Below are 20,213 nucleotides of genomic sequence, written 5' to 3' on the forward strand. Positions count from 1 at the left end.
TAACGAATTCTTGCCCACTCAAAATACACCGCAGGTGCAGGCGAGCGTTCCGTCGAACTCTGACGGCGTTGACACCGACACACCAGCTAAGCGATCATTAAGGCGAAAGCCTTAGACCTCTGTTTCAAGGTCGCGTCGTGAGGTGCAGAGCCGGGTCAGCGGTGGCGCGGGAAGGCGTTGGCCAGAAGCGAACCAAAGCATGTTCAGCCGTGTAAGAAATAATTAATAATTACCAAATTAATGATTGATTAGTGATCGGATTAAGGTCGATTAGGGTGGATTAATGTTAATTACTGTAGGCTTTCGCCTTCGCGTCCTTGGGGCGATAGCTAAGAACACATGGGACTTTTTTGTCACCGCCACGTTTCAAAGGAGGTTCTAATAAATAATCATCAATTAAGGAGAGCAACACGTGGACCCGTTCGCTCTTCACGACTTTCACGAATGAACCCCGGCAAGGCACCGAGGGAAAGGGTTCTCAGGCAACCGAGTTGCGGGGAGGGGCGGCAAGAAAGGGCTGTCGCTCGCTCGTTCGTCCGTCCAGGCAATTCGCTTGCATTGACAATAATCGTCGATGGCTTGTGCATAACTTATATCGATTGTAGTTGTTTATTTGAGTACGCCGTCCTTTTCTGTATTTCATCGTTGCCCTTGGAGGCGTCTCATCAGTAAGCCTGCTGGCCCAACTGAAAGTGTAAATTAAGGTACGTTTTGTACCTTTTAGATGATGCATTATTGCACAGTTAGACATGCTAAAGAAAATAATGGCGGCAAAAGAGACGAGAACTCCGTAGGCATCAAGCTTTATCCATTACCACAATTGTACACCATGGCAATAAATAACATGAGATCTTTGATTTGGACAGCCCGCCATCCTGAGGTGTCTTTCAGAACCAAGGAACATTACAGTGAACTGTTCACCAAACAGCTGCAGAAAGTTGAGCAATTTCATCACTCTTTTGATCACCGAGAAGAGATGACACATGTCTTTTGCATCATACGTTGGCACGCACGTCTGATGTAAAACGTCACACAGGTGCATATCACCATGAGTTCAAAGAAGTTCTCCACCGTACCAGTAGCACGAACGAAGAGAAGAAAAAAAATCATTAACGTGCATTTTCTTGATGCACGACGATATAAATAAAAATGCAGATACGAGTGTTTTGGTCCTACAGAAAAACAGCAAGACGCTAAGATCATAAATCAGAATGTGGCACATAGCTGTGGCATCATGCCATGATTACATTAGAGTTCAGCATATCTCACGCTCGGATGCCGCTTGTTCCATCACCGCGTTTCACAGCTGTAAAACTCGACCGGAGTTTTCTCCAGCGAGTGGTCCGGCGTTTTCGGCTGAAAGACAGTCAAGGAGCGGAAGCGCGAACGACGAATTGTTGGCACACACAACCGGCGACGAATTCAACGCGTTCCACGTCGTAGAAGGTGGCGAGGTTTCCATCAGCGAGTTCCACAGTTGACGAACGCGACCGAGTTCTTCCTGCGAGGCACCTTGTGTTCGCAGCTGAAAGACTGTCCGGACGTGGAGGGCGACGACGAGTCGTCCGCGTACTCGGCCGACGAATTCCAAGCGCTCCCCGTCATAGACGGCGAAGACGTCACCGATGACGACGAGACGGCGGCCTCGTCAAAGCACGGCGGCTCTCCGAGACCGGTCGGCGTTCCTTCGTCCACCGGAGACATTCTCAGGAGCGGCGGAGTTCTTCGCGAGTTTCCAGGACCGGCCGACGTGTCCACCTCTAGTCGCCTCATCTGCGCGCCGTCGCCGTTGGTCGTCGACGCAGCGGAAGACGGAGGCCTGGAGTGCGGCGCCGAGTCGGTCACGTTGAAGATCTCGGTGACGCGGACCCGGTGCGTGGTCGAGTCCGTGTAGTAGAAGGCCATGAGCGCGTCCTTCTGTTGAGTCACGTCCAGGATGTGCTCGAGCTTGTCGGCATCTTCCTTGCGCTGGCACCGTTCGATGCACTCCTTCTCCCAATTGAGCGCCTGGTTGGTCAGCGCGATCGCGTCCACCGCGTCCACCTCTTCCTCGCGGTCTTCGCTCAGGGTTCGCAGTGCTTCGACGACGCTCTGCTTCCGGCAGCGTTCCACGGGTCCCCCGGCCGCGGCGCCCTGCGGTCCGGCGGGGGCCGCGCCGGCGGCCGCCGACAGGTTCATGGTGAAGCCGAAGTTGAGCGAGCTGACCACGGTGGTGTCCTCGCTGCCGGCGCGCCGGGACAACGCTAGGCCGGCGTACGACGACTTGCGCTGGTGGGCCCGGTGGCGCTGCTGCAGCCTGGGGTTGCCGCGAACCAGGTCCTCGAGGCTGCGGCTGCGCAGGTCGTGTCGCAGCATCGGGGCCGGCACCCGGCGCGGAGGCGGGCCCGAGGGCGTCTTGGGCCGAGGCTCCGGTTCGTCCGGCGTGTAGTTGAACTCCGTGATGTTGAGCTGACAGGAGAAGCGCGCGCTGTACAGCGGGTGCTTGCTCTGCAGCTTGGAAGTGAAGTCGCGCGCAACCCCCACGGTGCGCTGGAGCCGGCGGCGGATCTCCCGGCGCATCTTGGGCAGCAGCTGCCACATCCTGCACGAGAAGAAACACGAGGGTGAGCTCTGCGTCCGGGTGTATTAGTGGCCACGCGCAAGGGCTGAGCACTGTGGACAATTCTGCATAGCTCCCTCGCACAGAGAGAGAGATAATAATTTATTTAAATGGTGGCTGTAGGCCTATTTAAGAAAGTGGGTAGTGGGAGTGCCAGTAAAATTGGTGACATAATGCCGCGACGTATGGTGACATGCGTGCGCAAAATTCGTCGGGAGTAAAACTAAGTAAACATCGCCATTTAAGCGTCAATGAATTCTTGTTATTAAATGTTCCCCTTATCTCTATATGGTATTCATGACTGAAGATCAACAACACAAGTGCTAACAAGGAACTCTCGAACTTTTCCTCTGTGGTTTGCAACGAGCGCTAATTAGGTGTTAAAGGGGCCCTGAACCACCGCTCGAGCTTGGTGAAATAACATAGTCCGCGGATAGCATACGCTGCTGCGAACATCTCAGTTTCGCTGTCGTACGTGGTGCATGGAGCTCGCAAGCGGAGCGCGAAGTCACCATTCTCTGAAACGCTCTCTTTTGAAACAGAAGCCTGCTCCTCACTCTCTCCTGGACGCTTTATTTCGTAATAAAGCGCATTCCCATACGCGACTGCTATTTGTAGCTGCGGTGGGCTACGCAGCGCAGATACCGTGGCCGCCACGTGTCCACTGGCTAAGCGCACTGCGGCTCGCTAAGGACAACCGCGTTTGGCTTACGTTTAGCGCGTCGTAGGCACGAAAATCGGAAATCGTGGCGTCTACGTTAACATCCAAATTGAAATTTGAACTGCGCGTCACGGTGACATTTCGAAGGCGGAGGGTGGCGGCCCCGCCCCACTCCGCCGTAGCCTTCGCAGTGCCTAGGCATTGAAGAAGGAAAGGGAGCACAGCGGAGGCCGTGTTTGATTGCCAATAACTCCGCTTCTGCTCAACGCATTGAAGTACTTTTTTGCGGCAAAGTGTTTCTGATACAACCTATTTTCACTTCAAACGCTTTTCTCCACTTGGATATAAAGTGGTTAAGGGCCCCCGTAATCTTGAAAAAAAGAAAAAAAAAAAAGGCTCTCGAGCCTAAGAAACAGCGTGTAGCAAGCAAACTCACCAGCCATAAACGGAGTTGCATGAACCTTACTTATATACTTCACGCATGGTAAGCAAGCTCAAGAAACAACCATAGATTAGTGATCGCTGTTTACGGTACAATTTACGATTGAATTGTGCTGTTCTTTTAGGTGTGTCGAGTCGTCTTTTTAATTTTTTAAAAGTTTTTTTTATTATTATTGTTTTTTTACAGCGGTCTGCGGGCAAGACTTATTCATAAAGAAAAGTACAAACGATGGTGGGTGACTACATGAAAATTAACAAATTTCACTAATTGAAGTAACTTGACACATTAAGATGGCAATTTCAGCTATTATCGTCCTCGTGAGAAGGCAACATTCTTGTGCTGACAAGGGAACTAAACTTAGCGGGAATGACTATGGACTCCACAGATAATATGGTTAATGCACACGATTTATGAATCTGGAAAGTAAGCAATACGCAGATGGAACTTTTTTTATTGCACTCACTTGCAAATAACGACGATGGTGATGTCGATGGGCAGCACGTATGGAATCGTCAGTATGGAGAGAAGCTTCATAGGACGGTGTCTGAAGAGCCAGTTGATCACACCTTTGTTCAGCTGGTCAGATGCATCCTGGATGGCTGCGCACAAAGAGGATGGACAGGTCAGTGGTCGTGAAACGAAACTGTCGACACCTTTAGACGCTGCCCGAGACCGCTGTTTTATAACTGCATTAGCCTAAAAGTAATGTTTCCAGACAACACTATATCTAACTGATGTCACGAGTGCCGTGTAACACCCCGTGCAAAAAGGATTATCGGAATACAATGCCTAATCGAAACGGAGGATGGATCCCTAATTTGTTATGGGTGTCTTGAGTGGTCCCTGGTCTGGTGGGCACCCCGCAGTGATTACGGGCCCCTTTGTGTGTCTGCGTGACAGGAGGGAGGGCCGCCTTCCACGAACTGTGCAACTCAAGGGGAGACTCCTTTCCGCGTACCAAACGGGACCCACGAGTTGCCGCTAACGGAGGCAAGCATGTGCAACGTCGCTTAGCAGAGTGGGAGCAGCCGCCAATCCCCGACCGCACTCAGTACATGTCACGTGAAGTTGACATGAGCAAAATCCCGCCTACGATTTAAGCGGGCCTATTTAAGCGGCCCCACAATGTATTTTCTTATTATTATTCTCTTCTTTTTATCCTTCACCAACCATGAAATAAACAGTGCAAGTTTCGCACTAAAAATTGTCTCGCCCCTGCCTGGTCGCCATGGTCTACCAGACGACTGCAGCCTGCCGACAACGCCACGCTACCTAGTAGTAACGCCGGTCGAGGTTCTAGTAACCGGCGTCGCAACAACTGGTGGATAGCGGTGTGATGGAAACCGACATCAACGCGAGTCCCAACAGCGATTAGGCAAACAGCCTTGTATTCATGCGATGCAGTCTCCGGGCCTTTTGACATACAGAATAGAAAATTAAATGGGCAGGCGGCATACTGGTACACAGAAATTTCAGGAGGGAGGGGGGATGACGTGACTGGTGTGCCTCCCCCCCCCCCCCCCCCCCCCTCGCGCTGGCTTCGCGCCTGACTTTGCGAGTGCTCTGCGAGACGCAATTCCGGTTAACGTTCCTGCCTTCTCCCATTCTTTTTCCTCCTTCCTACTCGCACGCGATGCCACACCTGTTTATACAGCGCTCGAGACATCTGCTCCAGCTGTGTTTAGACACTCCAAAACTTAATCATGTGCCGCACTTATACAGCATCTGAAGTGCGCGCATTCATTGGTGCCGTCATAAAGCCAGAGATCAGCGAGTGACGCGGTAACAGCGAACATTCACTGGAATGGCGCGATCGCAAGGTGCTCTCACCTCTGACGATGGCCTCGGGAAGGCTATCAGTGAGCGCCAACTCTTGACGCTGCTTGCAGTTGTGACAGTTGTCGTACGCTTGCTCGGCGTCCGAGTCGGCGCTCAGCTCGGGGCTTGCCTCGGGAGGCGCCACCACGAAGCTTGACTGCACTGCCAAACAGCTAGTGCATGAGATCATGTCTGCAAAGAAACGTTGCATCGGGTCACATTTGTGCTAAGTTTTGTGCAAATTTATGCAAAGCAACGCGCGCACGCTTTCAGGGTAACCGAGTCGTTTGCAATGTCACCGGTCGCCCAGCAATAATGACAACGGCCATTGCGATTTAGATGCAGGAAACTACTATAGCGTTCTGAGACGGTTAGGTTATTCCTTACGACCTTGCTGTATAGCTGGTTATATTAGTGACATAGCTAGCCTAACGTGTACTGTGCAGACGCTCGCCAATTCTGGCAATCGTCGTTCTTAAGGCAAGTCGGTTGGTCGCCCGCGCTCCAGTTTGAGTGCGAAACAGCGGCTTATTATTTGGAAATTTCAAGCACACCGGCCCCCTATGCCTCGGGCGGCATGCGCGCGACGAACTCAGTCAGGAAGTAGTAAATTACTTTCACTGTCGAATGCCGTTGACTGCCCGCAGCCCCAGCGCGTCTGCGCGACTCCTCCATAGAGAAACGTAAGTATGTTTCTCTATGACTTCTCTGCGATCACTGCCCAGTGCCAGAAACACTTGAGCACACATTTTGCTCATGGTCCAGCGTACGCGCGAGAACGGCAGAGCCTCATTTCAACTATTCAGCGAGTGACTAAAAGACCAATGTCTGAAGAGATTGTTTTAGGTCCTTGGCCTGACGCCAACAGCGCAGCTGTGGAAGCGACTGTAGCCTTCCTTCAAGCCACTGGACTCCATGCACGGCTCTAGTATGACCTCAACGTGATGGACATGTACATACGCACCTCCTAATCTTATCACTTATCGCTCTTTTTATCCCCTCCCCCCTTCCCCAGTGTAGAGTAGCAGGCCAGAGCAAACTAACGCTCAAGCCGACCTCTCTGCCTTTCTTCAACCCCCCCCCCCCCTCTCTTTCCCTGCGTGCTGCATAGTTTCGCTTTCAGAATGACTCCGCTAGATAAGGCACTGACGGGCAAGAGACCCTTTTCAACAGCGACACTAAGACGTGATTTTGCAATCGATACGCAATTTTGTTTGGCCGCAGCAACCACACGGACCGTAGCATGGCTTGACGTTTGTTATCCGCTTACATTCCTTTCGACGCTTGCACTGGTGTTGTTGCTGTGACGTGGTTACTAGCGCGAACAAAGCAAGCGGAAAAAAAAAGTCGGGACACGACAGAGCGCTTTTCTTTTTTCTTTTTTTGGCTTGCTTCGCTCGCGCTCGTAACCATGTCACAGCAATTTCATGGACACCAACTAGCCCAAATCTCTTCGTTAATTGCACTGGTGTCGAGTGGTACTTGACAGAAAGCAGCATTTGCGATTCCAACAGAGTGCACGGCTAGGCCTTATCACTCAACCGAACGAGTGACCTTATATCAATCAAGCTGTCAGATGAAACAAGGTGAAACGAGCTATCTTCGTTACCTGCTATAGCTTCGTCTGTGAGTTTCTATCCTATATGTATAAGTGCTGCGACAGCGTACGCTGCTCTCCCGACAGCCTCGAGTTGCAACGTGGCAGGGCGAACCCAGACTTGGGCATCGTCGTAGAAACAATGAAATACGAGCTTTACCTGATTTTAGCGTCCGAGCGCTGGCTGTTGGCATTAAAGAAACAAGACGCAAATAAGAAAAACGATTAAAGCACCACGTGCAACACGACACGAAGTGCACGACATCACTGATAAGAGTTTGCTCTTATTCGTATGTAGCTTATCTCCGGTACAACGCAGCGGAAATGCTTCCAGAGCAGAAAGCACAGCTAATAAGCAAGAGCCAATCGAGCTGAGGCAGACAAGACCACGCGAGTGAAAAATCTGCAAATTATTCTCGTTTAAACATGGGCATGTCAATGTTATCAAGCTGATCTCGCCACGGTAGCCCTGTGGCTATCGCTGCTGCCCTCGAGGTCGCGGTTCCGAACCCGGCCGCGGCGGCCACACTTCGATGAACTAGGCGAAAAAAAAAAAAAAAAAAAAAAAAAAAAACGCTTGTGTACTTCGATTTATGTGCACGTTAAGAGAACCGCAGATTGTCAAAAATTAATGCGCACTCTTTCATGGGACTACGAGTCCGCACCAATAATTTCTTAACTAAAACTCAATTTAAAGGCGTGCTAAAACTGCTCGTGTTGCACGGTTACCCGATTCCCGATTTTAAAATACCTTTAACAAGCACGTGGGACAGTGCGACACGCTGCTGTGGCATTGACCACGAGTGCCCCCCCCCCCCCCCCCCCGCTCTCACAAAAAAAAAAAAAAAAAAAGAAGAAGAAACAAGCACAATATTGGTGCAATTAGCTTACCGTGCTTCTGGAGGAAACGAACAGCGTCGTCGAAGCCCTGCTGACACATTCGGCTCAGTATCTCGGGGTCGGGGGGAAAGAAGATACGGGCCGCCCTGTACAAGTTTCCCGGGCATATCTGCGCAGTAGAGAGACCCGACGGTTAACTTTTATCTCGGCGTTGGTCACGTGTTTTCAACGTGACACTTGGATTTTATCTTAACTTATTTATTCACAAATACTGCAGGCTTAATTAGGCCCTACGAGGGCCTAATTAATACTAAATATTGTATTAATATTAATACAAGAATTAAAGCAGTACAAGTAAGAGTACATAAGAAGGAATAAGCCACAGAGCAGAAATAGACCAAATAAATACGCAATCGCATGATGCAGGAGCGCACCATACACAACTACAAAATAATATTATAGAGGGAACGAACTTGTCATGTCACATGACATGTCATTACATGGCACACGAGCGACATGCGCTCGTGTGACAGGGTAAGGACGCAGCTAGCCTCGCCATAGTGAGTGTCAGCCCTATATGTAGCAATGAAAAAAAAAAAAATAAGGTATAGTTGACTAATCGTACGCTGCGAACCCTTCGGTTGCGGGCTGAAGTAAATGAGTTATAATTTCACAGCAGCTGCACGAAAGCACCGCACTATACCGTGGGCCATGCGGGCGCCATATACTAGCCCGTATACACACTCAATAGTTCTCAACTGGATTGACGCGTGACATAATGACGTATACTGACGAGGCAAGCACCAATCCAGACAAATCACGCCGATGCATTGGGAAAGTGCAGCGACGTATTTATAGCCTTTCTTTTGATTTAGCGGTGCTCGTTTGGGTATACAGACACGCACCCCCTCCAGTTGCACCGCGGGCCACTCACCGAGATGCTGGTGCCGCTGAAGTTGATCTGCGTCAGGTTGTAGGAGTCGTCGATGGGGCAGATGTCGCTGTCGCCAGCGAACGGCGACACGGTCACCGTGTTCTCGTCCAGCGACGGCTGGTTGTCGCTGAAGCCGCCGTCCATGTACGCCTGCGGCGACCACGCGCGCGTCAGAAAGCCACGTCAAACCAAAACCGAAACTATAGGGTTTTTGGCACAAAGCCGAACTGGTTCACTCACCACTCCGTTAATTTTCGGAGGCCTCAGGCCGGAGTAGAAGGGGATGAAGCAGCTGCATTTCAGTGCCTGCAAGAACAACAAAATAAAAGATCGTTCTATAGATATCTGTAGATTCACGTTGGGTTAGGTGAGGTTAGGTGTATACGTATGAGTGCATATGTCGGAGTGTATGTTATGAAATTGGGGGAGGAGGGGACATGATGGGATCAACAGACAGAGACACGCGCACATACACGTGCACGAACGCACAAAAACGGAATATATACAGTCTCGGCCCCCGGCCGAGGGTGACATTGATGTTTTACCTACCGGTACCAAATTAAGGGTGACATTGATGTTTTGCCTACCGGTACTAACGTATGGGGCAGAACCTTGAGGTTAACAAACAAGCTTGAGAAGAAGTTAGGGACCTCGCAATGAGCAATGGAATGGGAAAAAATGTTAGGCGTAACGTTAAAAATACGCTAATGGCGCTGATGATGACATTTTCCAAAAGAGCGGTGCTTTAATGCGCAACAGAGTCAAAATCAGATACACACTGCTGGCCGTACTTAGGTTTTACAATAATAGTTATTATTATTATTATTATTATTATTATTATTATTATTATTATTATTATTATTATTATTATTATTATTATTTGCATATGACACATTTGCTTTAATTACCGACTACGTCGAACACTTTTGAGCGAGCGTAAGGGGGCAGTCAAGGCGCTGACGCAGCGCGGCGCGCAACGCTTAAAAAGCGCGTCGAGAACATTCTCCGTGTGGTTACCGCGCTTTAAAGCTTCCGCAACGCGGTACGGTCTTTCGAGAGGAATGCACACCGGAATTTAGTCGTACGGCGGCGCTATCACGACGAAAAAAAAAAAAAAAAGGTATAATTGGCCGCGTATGATGATGGCCTTCGTGATTCGAAGGAAAAAAAAAACGGAGAATGGGCAGACACGATTACGTAACCTCCCACGCCGGCGGCGCACGATGCGACGTTTCCATGCGCGTCTCTTCCCGGCCGTGATCGCAACAGATACAAACGCGTGCGTCGGCGGCTTCTTCTGCACACGCCGACGAAAGGAGAGAACCTTGAAAAGCAGCCGACTCGGAAGAAATGCGCCAGTCAGATCGAACGAGGAGGCGATCGTACGACCCCCGCTGGTCACGCGCTCCGTTTACCGCGCTCTCGGAGACGACAGGTCTGCGAAGGTGCAGCCGATTCAGTTTGCGTTCGTTTTTTTTTTTTTCCCCTCGCTCTCTAGTTTCGCACTTGTCTGCGCTGCAGTTGCTCTTTGCTGCCTGTATTCGCGATAAATCAAAGACTAGTAGGAGATCTATTCCAGCACATCTGCAATGGTATAGTATAGGTGGACAGGCCGTGCGTCTCGGTTATTCATTGGCGACGAACGCGGTATATAGCGGGAGAGCAGGCGCCCTTTGCATCGGCACCTTTGTATTGGCGGTGAAAGTCTTGCAAACCAACAACCACCGACCACCACAGAAACGGGCGAAAGGGTCAAAGAAACGCACTCATAAAAAAAAAGAAAAACTCAGTGACACAGGTCACTGTAGCGGAAGCTGGCAGCGCGTGCGTGTGTCCGGAGCGTGTGCGTTTGTGCGTGCGCGCGTGTACTCACAGTTACTGCGTTCTTGTCGCGCTCGCGCGATATATACGTCTTAAATGGTTTCACACTGTGACGCACACGAGCAATTAACGACCCCACATAATTTGCGGCCATTGTCGAGACACGGCCGCTGGATAAAAAGTTGTCGCAGTTTCACCTGAAAGGCGAAGCATCAATTGCGATAGCAAATTTGTAGAGAGCTATACGGAATTATACGGATAAAGCTATATTAGCTTTATCAGCTGTATAAACTTGGACATGCAGCAGCACCGGCAACACGCAGAACTGTTGTCGACGCCGTCGGCGTTTTGCCCGCGTTCGCTCAAAATGCGTGCGGCGTTGGTGACTGTTGCCGGAGCCTCTGATATAAATAGGCACTTGGTGCCGCAGCTAAACGTCGCCTTCCTTCCCTTCCCTCCCCCTCCCCCACGGCCTCTCGCGCGTCGGAAGAAGGCGCGTTTGCACTACATATATGGTGATTGTAAAGGAGGAAAGAGACGTTTACTTCTGCAGCCCTTAAGCGAGCACGGCGCAGAACGCGCGTTCGTTCTCCGCCGTGCGTTCACTCCCCGTGAAAGCGCGCGCCACGCGCGCCCTTTCACTCGCACATACAGCGTTCGGCGCGCGGCGACGGCAGAAATCTGCTTTTGAGTGTCCATATAATTGCTATCGCAATAAAAAAAAAAGTTGTCACAGTTTCACCTGAAAGGCGAAGCATCAATTGCGATAGCAAATTTGTAGAGAGCTATACGGAGTAATGATATTAGCTTTATCAGCTGTATAAACTTGGACATGCAGCAGCACCGGCAACACGCAGAACTGTTGTCGACGCCGTCGGCGTTTTTCCCGCGTTCGCTAAAAATGCGTGCGGCGTTGGTGACTGTTGCCGGAGCTTCTGGTATAAATAGGCACTTGGTTCCGCAGCTAAACGTCGCCTCCCTTCCCTCCCCCTCCCCCCATCCCCCACGGCCTCTCGCGCGTCGGAAGAAGGCGCGTTTGCTCTACATATATGGTGATTGTAAAGGAGGAAAGAGACGCTTACTTCTGCAACCCATAAGCGAGCACGGCGCAGAACGCGCGTTTGTTCTCCGCCGTGCGTTCGCGCGCCCCTCGCGCCCTTTCACTCGCATATACAGCGTTCGGCGCGCGGCAACGATTTCATCTCCATTGACGTCATACGGAACCTCACGGCGACGGCGACGGCAGAAATCTGCTTTTGAGTGTCCGTATAATTGCTATCGCAATAAAATGGTACGGCTTGCCGCGTGCATCGAAAACGGTGTGATCCGCCGCGGCATCGGCATAGCAAATGCGTCAGGAACGCGCTTGGAACGCCGTCGCGCGTGCAAGCCGACGCGTTCCATCGCCGATGGCTAGCGCCGTTGGGCCAACGCCTCCTCTATAGGAGGCGTTGGTTCGGCCCGGCCAAGCGGCCGACAATGCAACTACGGCTGTCACATTCGCTCCCAATGCAACGCGCCAGACGCGGCAGGCCGCACTTTTTTTTTTTTAGTCCAGCGGCCGTGGTCGAGAGTCGAGACTTCGTCGTGGGGACTTCAAGCACCCAAAGCTGCGTTCCGACGTTATGTTCATCCGGTAGTTCGAGCAGCGATAAAAGAGAAAGAGGCACCCCTCGGTATACCGCATCAGTCACACGCACTATCGGGAGCTAACGGCCTTATAGCGAAACAACAAAGGCGCGTGAAAGTGAGCGAACGCTGCGTATATACAAACGCATGACACGAGCGCTTATTGTTCGTCCGCGTGGGTTTATCGCTCCCTGCAGCCTTCGGTTGCGCGCGCTCTTTACACTAAAGGCGATTGAGCGTCGATCGGAAGCCGGTATAGGGCACCCGCATGCCGCGGTATATCGGCCGCGCCTTCCGCGTAGCATCTCGCTAAACCGTTCTCGTTTGCGGGGCGCAATCACTGATGGCGGCAGTATCACGCACCGACAAGCGTCGAGCTCGCGGTTTTGTAACGAAAAGCGCGGAAACATTGGACGCGTGGCGTCGATGCGCGCGGCCACTCGACCCACTTTCTGCGCGCTCCGAAACACACGCAGCGCGTGCCTGCCGTTTCGCGATTATCCGGGGCTACGCACGCATTCGTGCACTAGTTGTCGTGCTCTATATATACACTCGAACCCGGATGTATCGAATGTGAAGGGGATCCCAAAAAAGTTCGATATATTATAGGTAATTCGGTATATGTAAAATAAAAATTGCAGGCAAAAATTTTCCAGGGGGGTTTACTGCTGTTCGTTATACACAATAATTCGCTATATCCGGGTTATATATATCCGGGATCGACTGAAGTACACATACAACCCGGTCGCGCAAGAATGCTGCCGTTGTCCCACGCGTGTTTACAGATGCTCGTTCGTTGGTCAACCGGGACAATGTCTCACAGATGGCGCTTTTAATTAACGCGACCTTTTATAGTGTGAATGTGTGTTTGACTGTGCACACACACACACTCACCTCGACGAGGTGTTCGCGGGTCTCGAAGTGCGAGAGGAGCACGTTCTTGCCGTCCGACACCCGCGTGAGGGAGACGTGCAGGCGTCCGCTGCACAGCTTGTGCGCGTTCTCCGGCAGCAGCTTGCACAGGCCGTCGTGGATGATGCCGTTGATGTCGAAGCCCGGGTGCAGGGGACCCAGGGCGCGCTGACGGGCGCGGACGGCCACGCGCAGCACGTACGTCGTCGTCTCGCCTGCGGAGAGAGAGAAGACGGCCAATCGTGAGCCATCGAACGAAACAAACGAAGGCGCGGTTGCACGAGCGCGCAAAACAGCACACTGAACTCCCAATTCTTCACTGTACACTGGAAGGTGCGAAAATGATCCGTCTGATTAGAGATTCGGTTGCTCCGAGGCGCAGAGAAACGAAAGCGAGCAAGCAAACAAACAATCGAAGAAATGCGGTCCTTTTCAGTGACTTTTGACGAGAAGCCAATTAAGTCGACAAAAAAAATTGGCGGGAGAATGGAAATATAATAATAATGATCATGCATGATATCCTCAACTATCGCGCATATCAACTATCGTACCCAGCCCGAATAAAAGGGGCAGTCAAAGAACATCGGGCGAAAGGTGCAAACTGAAGATAATTATTCCAAGGGGAGGAAAAAGAATGCAAAAAAGTAAGATTAACAAAAAACGAAACCAGAACAATATATAACTGCAGCTGTCAGTCTAACTGAAACAAGATATTACGTATCTCTTTATTTATGCATATATACGTCACGGATTCCAGGTCTGGAACATTGCGTGAGGGGAATTGGGGGAGGGGGGGGGTGTTATAAAAGAGCTATTAACACTAATATACCGATCGCCACTGTTTCTTCTCGTTCTTATACCTCAGTCATTTTTTTTCGCGAAACACGCAGCGCACACCACGACACACACTCATCGGCCTTTACGCAACACAGCTCGCGGAAGCCGCGCCACAGTGATACGGTGATACACTGCGAGTAGTTCACTCGGAACCCCGTGCTCCCACGAGAGCTCTCGGAAAAGCCAATTAAGTGCCGTCGCCGACACGCGCGTGTATATGCAGGAAAGCGAGCGAGTCCGATACGCGCCGATAACGAGAGAAGAAAAGCATTGCACCGTCGACGGTGCTTGCGCTGGGCTTTCATCTGTTCCGCATCGCCACCGACGCGTAGTTCGCGCTGAACTTCCGCGATTCGGACGAATAGCTTGCGCTATCAAGTCACTGGCTCAGAGAGATAGGGAAAGAGCTATTTGAGAAAAAAAAAAAAAAAAAACCGGTGCACATTTTTGTCTACGTACTATTACCGGGCGTTTCAGCGAACACAATTTTAAAGGTTGCCTGTGGCACATAGCACAATTCTAGTTCGTGAGCTGGTCTACTCGAAGAGGCGGACATTGCTAGCACGAAAAAAAAAATTGAAACGCATAATCGACTAATTAACGAAAATTCACTAATTTAGTTTTTTACCTATTTACCCTTTATGGCCCATACTGCAATTTACAAATTCTAGACGAGGAGTTCGCAAGGCGATGGATCCCACTTGGAACGAAATCTCGGGATAACACCAGTTTTGAGATATTAATTCCCGAACTTAGCGGAGAAATGCATTGGCGTTCCAGTTACTTTTGCAACTCAGTGCACAAAACGACGTTTTGTTAAGAAAGTAACTGGAACGCCAATGCATTGCTCCGTTATGTATATTACCGGGTTTCAAACCTGCAGTAGTGGGTACCCAAGTGTGAATTTCTGGAATCGAACCGAGAACACAACCATTGAAAAAAAAAAAAAAAACAAAGGTAATCGGACACTGAATGATTTCTTGACAGAAATATCGGGAAGAAAATTATGCCGACCCAACACACGCTTTGAAATTTAGCGCTGATTTCGTGAAGGGTTTTTTAACTAAATGCCTTTAACATTGTTCATCTCACTGCAACGCGTTTTGCAACGTAGCGATTATACAAACGCTCACCACACGACCCACGTGTTTCACGCGCGAACCCCATTATACACTGCCTCCGGGATCAGCTCGCTATTCATCACGGCGCCTCAGGGATCGGACCAGTTTACTACCACACCATCTCCAGGGCCGGTGTCAGTAGCAGCAGCTGCGGTAGTAGTATATAGTGGACCCTCTTGTAGTAGTGGCACATGGCCAAGATCGCAAAAATACGAGGAATGATAGTAGATAAAAATAAAAACACATATGGAACGAAACACAATTTCGGTATAGGCATGCAGGCTTCTGTGAAGAAAAAAAATTTAAAAGATGGAAGGAGTAGGCAAATACCTTTTAATGAAAATCACGAAGGAAACGAAAAGAAACTATTAGTTGTCAAATGAGGAAAGTAGTCGCGTGGAACCTCGAACGAAATGCCGAATGACTGAACAAACTGCGCCCACGAGTCGCGACCACCCGAGGGAGACCCCGCCAGAACACGAACGGCCGGTCCCCAAATCGAGACAGTGTGATCGTCGCTCAGCCTTTTCCGAAAGCATATATCGACTGAAGTCCCTAGATGTTAACAAGTCCCTAGATGTTAAGCAAAAAAATGTCTAGGGACTTTAATATCGACGACCGCGCGTGTTCCGATTGTTCTCATACTCGGAAGAGCGCTCTCAATTTCCGCCACTGCGCGCCGAACACCCGCCGAACTACATAGATAGAGCCACAAGCGTAACCCTTCTCTGCCATCTATCACACAGCGTGCAATAGGGCACTCCAAGGAACACTCCCACCCACTTTCTTCCGAGTGGGTCGACCGGCGCGCATTCACAGCGATGACGCCACGCACACTGCGTCGACGCCAGTCGCACACTATCTCGCCGCTTCCTCCCACTTCTGACATTATCTCGCGCGGCCGCTCCATGCCGCAGTGCACTTTATCTCTCTCAGTGTTGTGGCACGCGTCACTATACACGCTTATCGCGGTTCCGATGGAGAAAGAAAGCATCGCGCGATCTTGCTCCGCCAGACTCGCTGGCGCCGGCCTCCAAACCCCTTTTTTTCTTTTCCCCTGCGGTCTCTTTGTCACTTCGAGCCGAGCCTCACCTTGGTAGAGGTCAGAGCGGCCTCTTAACTCCGACGGCGGAACGCTTCACCCTCTTTCTTTCTTTTTTTTTTTTTTTTGCTTTCTTTCTTATTCTTCGTACGGCATGTCACGGCTAGTTCCGACAAACATTGCTACACTCGCATTCATTGTGTCAATGACGCACTCAAAAGAAGCTGTTGCGAGTAGAATAAGCTTTGCTGATTGCCCCCTTTCGTATATACGTCGCCGTGTGTGACATGTATGGCGTAGTTATATCAAACGCCTCCTCAATTGTCTCTCTCTAAACCCCCTTCCTCCTCCCCCTCTCTTTAATTCGGCCATCGTCCGCCGACTGCGGTGTGCGTTAAAATTTGAGAAATTGAATCTGCAAAGCTGTGTCGTATGCCCGCACCGTTATCGCGTATACATCGAGGAGAAAATCGAAATTCCGCGATGTGTCTCAGTCTTGCGCCTTGCGCGAAGAGACCAATTACACGTGAGCCAGGCGCTCGGACTCCGAGCCAACTCGAGACTTGGCAACATCCGTATTCAGAAGTGCATAATTAACTTGAAGCTGACGTATACTTGATCTAAACGACGCCCGTCATGAACGCGCCGTTCATGAACGCGCCGAAGGAAACGCAATGAGCGTCTTGGGCACGTTCACGCTGCAGCCGTCATTTAAATCAAGTCAAGCGTGGGCTTCAAGTTAAGATGCATTTCTGAATACCATGGGAGTTAATCCTCCGCCCAAGCTCGCGCGGAGTTCAATCCATTCGGACTTATTCAGATGCAAATTAACGTGATATCGGAGTAGCTTAAGTTATCATAAATGAGCGTTATCAGAAAGAATCCGAGCAAAATGTGTACACACTCCTGCGGGGGGAGGGGGGGGGGGGGGGGGCTGCACTTGCCGTCGCACGAAGTCTTCTGGTCACGTTAGCGCGGCCGCCACGGTCTTGTCACGCCAAGGTTACGTACGAGGGCTCGCGACTGCACGCGGCCTCACACGACTACATATGATATCCGTCTCTCCTCGCGCCAAGGTCAGACGCATGCAAAACAAGTAGAAACAATGTAGGCGCGAGCTCGACAGACAACGCCCGTCTTCCACGCATGCGCCGTGCAGCGGCGAAGTTCCAAGAGAACCGGCTGGCATGTGTATATACTTTGTACCAGTGGCCGTGAACTGGTTTTACAGTTTCTGCGTAAGCCGACTCTGCTGTGGTAGCCCCAGCATAGGCGCCTGTAGAAAAACTGGTTTTACGGTATTATAGGACGGCCTAACGTAATCACGCCACTCGAGCCATCTCGGCGCTCGGGTAAATGTATAACCTGATAAAGTATTCGCGTCACCGGAATGTCAACGGCAGTCTCTGCCGCTCCCGTCAGAGAGTGATACGACAGTCAAACGACAGTGCCATATCACACATAGGACACACACCAGGTGGTCAAGGAGGCAACCACACGCCTGCCGATAAACTCCCAAGGCAATAGAAAGCACTTTAGCAGCTTTTAGCACAGGGTTAACGCCTTATCTTTACGACACCGTCCAATGTTCAGTAAGGGTTTGCAGGAGTACGTGCGCGTGCGTAATCAGCACTCGACAAGACCGGTAATAGAAGATAAAGCGAAAGTATCATATTGGATCCCCCCCATTCGCCGTCAGAAACAATTCGTATACCACAAAACCCACTCGTAGCCAGAGGTGTTTACATATGTTTCTTTGCGTTTTATGTTTCTACGGTACCGGTCATGCACAGCACAGAAAATACATGCGGTGGCCTAGCCGTAGTCGTATAAAACGGGTATCAATTGGAAAAGCTGCTCGTGCGTTTCATCGAGCGGCCGTGCTGATACAGTCGGCGGTAGTAGGGGACTATACATGGAGTTACAGGATAAGGAAGTTCGCGGAGGTAGGGCGAATTCGGTTGACACGGAACAACAGTGTATACTTGGGAGATCTCCGGATGGGAGAGGCTTTCATCACGTAGACATTAAGATGACGGCGTTTCTTTAACAATGTTCGTTTTCGCGTTGACACGGACTATTCTAATTTGTATTGTTGTACTTGTTTTAACCGCACGTGCGCACTCCAGACGCCTTTCCTAGAGAAAGCGAAATGGACCCCTCGTCTGGCCGGAACACGGTATGGAGACGGCACCACCTCTCGCCGGAGGCAACCTATGCATTCGGTGATTGACGAAGACCAGGGCGTCGCTCCTGTTATGTTTACATCTTGGAGGCGGGGTGGAGGTTCAACGACGAGAGGGGACGGACCGTGTGCGCGTGTGTGTGCGTGTGTGAGAGAGAGACGAGGAGACGCTCGTGAGAGACCAGACAGAGCGGACGTTGCGTCCTACGCTGCGATGTTTTCCTTTGTTCAACTGTACATCCATTACCAGAATATAAGTTTTCTTTAATTTCTCCAATTAAAACGAGTTCTGTGTTATCAATCTTTCACACGGACCGACCACACGGAAGTGCGCGCTCCAGCCGTTACATAGATTAGACCGAGACCACGCCTATATAGACGTCGCTGCGTATCCCACGGGCACGACCATCACAGATGTGGTGAGACCATGAGACATAATAATCATATAAAGCCTACGCACTCCACTCACATCCCCTTAGCCAGGCGCTCAACTGCACACCGAAAACTGCCTCCGCGTATATTGCACGGGCGCGGCTTCGCTTAATTGGACGGCTGCACCTTCGCCAAGATGGCAGTTGTCGCTGCGGTGCATCTCAAAGGCCTCCTGCGTAATCATTCATGCGCGATCGCGCAAGCGGTGTTTGCGAACTCTTAAGAAGCCGCGCGCATTTATCACCAAGTATACGGATGCAGTCGCGGCATGCATCGCATGAACCCAACGGCCCCAGATAGTTGCGGCTTGCATATACTAAAACGACCTTATAAGTTATGCTGTACCCAAGAAATAGCGTCGGCGACACAGCAAGTATAGAACCAGGACGCACAGTGGATTCAACTGACAACACAGAGGACATTAAGTATATGCTCGACCCTTCCATTGTGTATTCGCGCTTAATAAGCTATGTGCATTTTGAAATAACGGAACGACTAGCCCCCTTGTCGTCGTCCAACAGAACCCGAACTCCGCCTGGATTCTTATTTTGTGAGGTGATAAAAAGAGAGAGAGAGAGAGAAACGACCCCAATTCTTGACTATAGGTGTCAGCTAGTGGCACTCGCACCTCGGCGTTGGTGGACCTTGGTGTATTGTTTGGGTTAACTTTGTGTTTTTCTTGTGTTAACTTTGTGTTCTTAAAAGGAACTACGAAAACGACACAGAGAATGCTGGTGAATTCTTGATGTAAACGATACAAACTACATTAGGCCCGGCGTCCTCGTCGTCTATTTCCACGGCGAATGGAGCGGGCGGGAAACCGCCACGCACATGGAGCCAAACCTGTACTGATGCGGTGCTGGGTATCTATAAAGTGTCCGATTGTGTGCTTTGGTGTACGGCGATGAGACTTTCCTTAATTGTTTCTAATTATTCCTCACACTTAATTAGCTCGCTACTGTACTAAACATGTGCTCTGATGTCATATCTACCATCAGCCATAAGTAGAGCCATCGATATCTACCTGTTTTTATTTTTCTACGATTTATCTTCAATTTCGTCCCACCTGTGTGACAAACCGAAAGTCAGTACGTAACCGGAAGTTGCTGCGCAAGAAATAAAGAGTGTCACCTTGGTGCTTGTGCCACTAAAAGAAAAGAAAAGAAACAAATGTTGCTACAGCTATACCTTATCTCACGGTTTTATATATTCGTCACGTAATACTTTTATTTACATAATACATAATTACTCGGTCTTGCCGAGTCTTTCTTCCGCGTGGCTTTTCGCGCTACACCCTCGAAAAAAAAAAAATCCGGTCGATTTCTTGCACAGTAAACGGCTCA

The 20,213-nt window shown here is 50.3% G+C and overlaps 1 protein-coding gene across 1 annotated transcript in view; it reads right to left on the bottom strand.

The window, feature by feature from the left end:
* Positions 1–787: 787 nt before the first annotated feature.
* LOC119450678 (patatin-like phospholipase domain-containing protein 2) overlaps positions 788–20,213 on the bottom strand; it is a 62,117-nt gene continuing 42,691 nt past the window's right edge. The window contains exons 2-8 of the mRNA XM_037714190.2: positions 13,236–13,468; positions 9,132–9,197; positions 8,892–9,041; positions 8,009–8,126; positions 5,533–5,712; positions 4,166–4,301; positions 788–2,581 (exon numbers count right to left, since the gene is read on the bottom strand). Of these exons, the coding sequence (XP_037570118.1) occupies positions 1,462–2,581; positions 4,166–4,301; positions 5,533–5,712; positions 8,009–8,126; positions 8,892–9,041; positions 9,132–9,197; positions 13,236–13,468 (2,003 nt within the window). The 3' untranslated portion in view covers positions 788–1,461. The remainder of the gene's footprint in view (positions 2,582–4,165; positions 4,302–5,532; positions 5,713–8,008; positions 8,127–8,891; positions 9,042–9,131; positions 9,198–13,235; positions 13,469–20,213) is intronic.

This window comes from Dermacentor silvarum, chromosome 4 (genome assembly GCF_013339745.2).
Source record: "Dermacentor silvarum isolate Dsil-2018 chromosome 4, BIME_Dsil_1.4, whole genome shotgun sequence".
In the NCBI taxonomy this organism is placed as follows: domain Eukaryota; kingdom Metazoa; phylum Arthropoda; class Arachnida; order Ixodida; family Ixodidae; genus Dermacentor; species Dermacentor silvarum.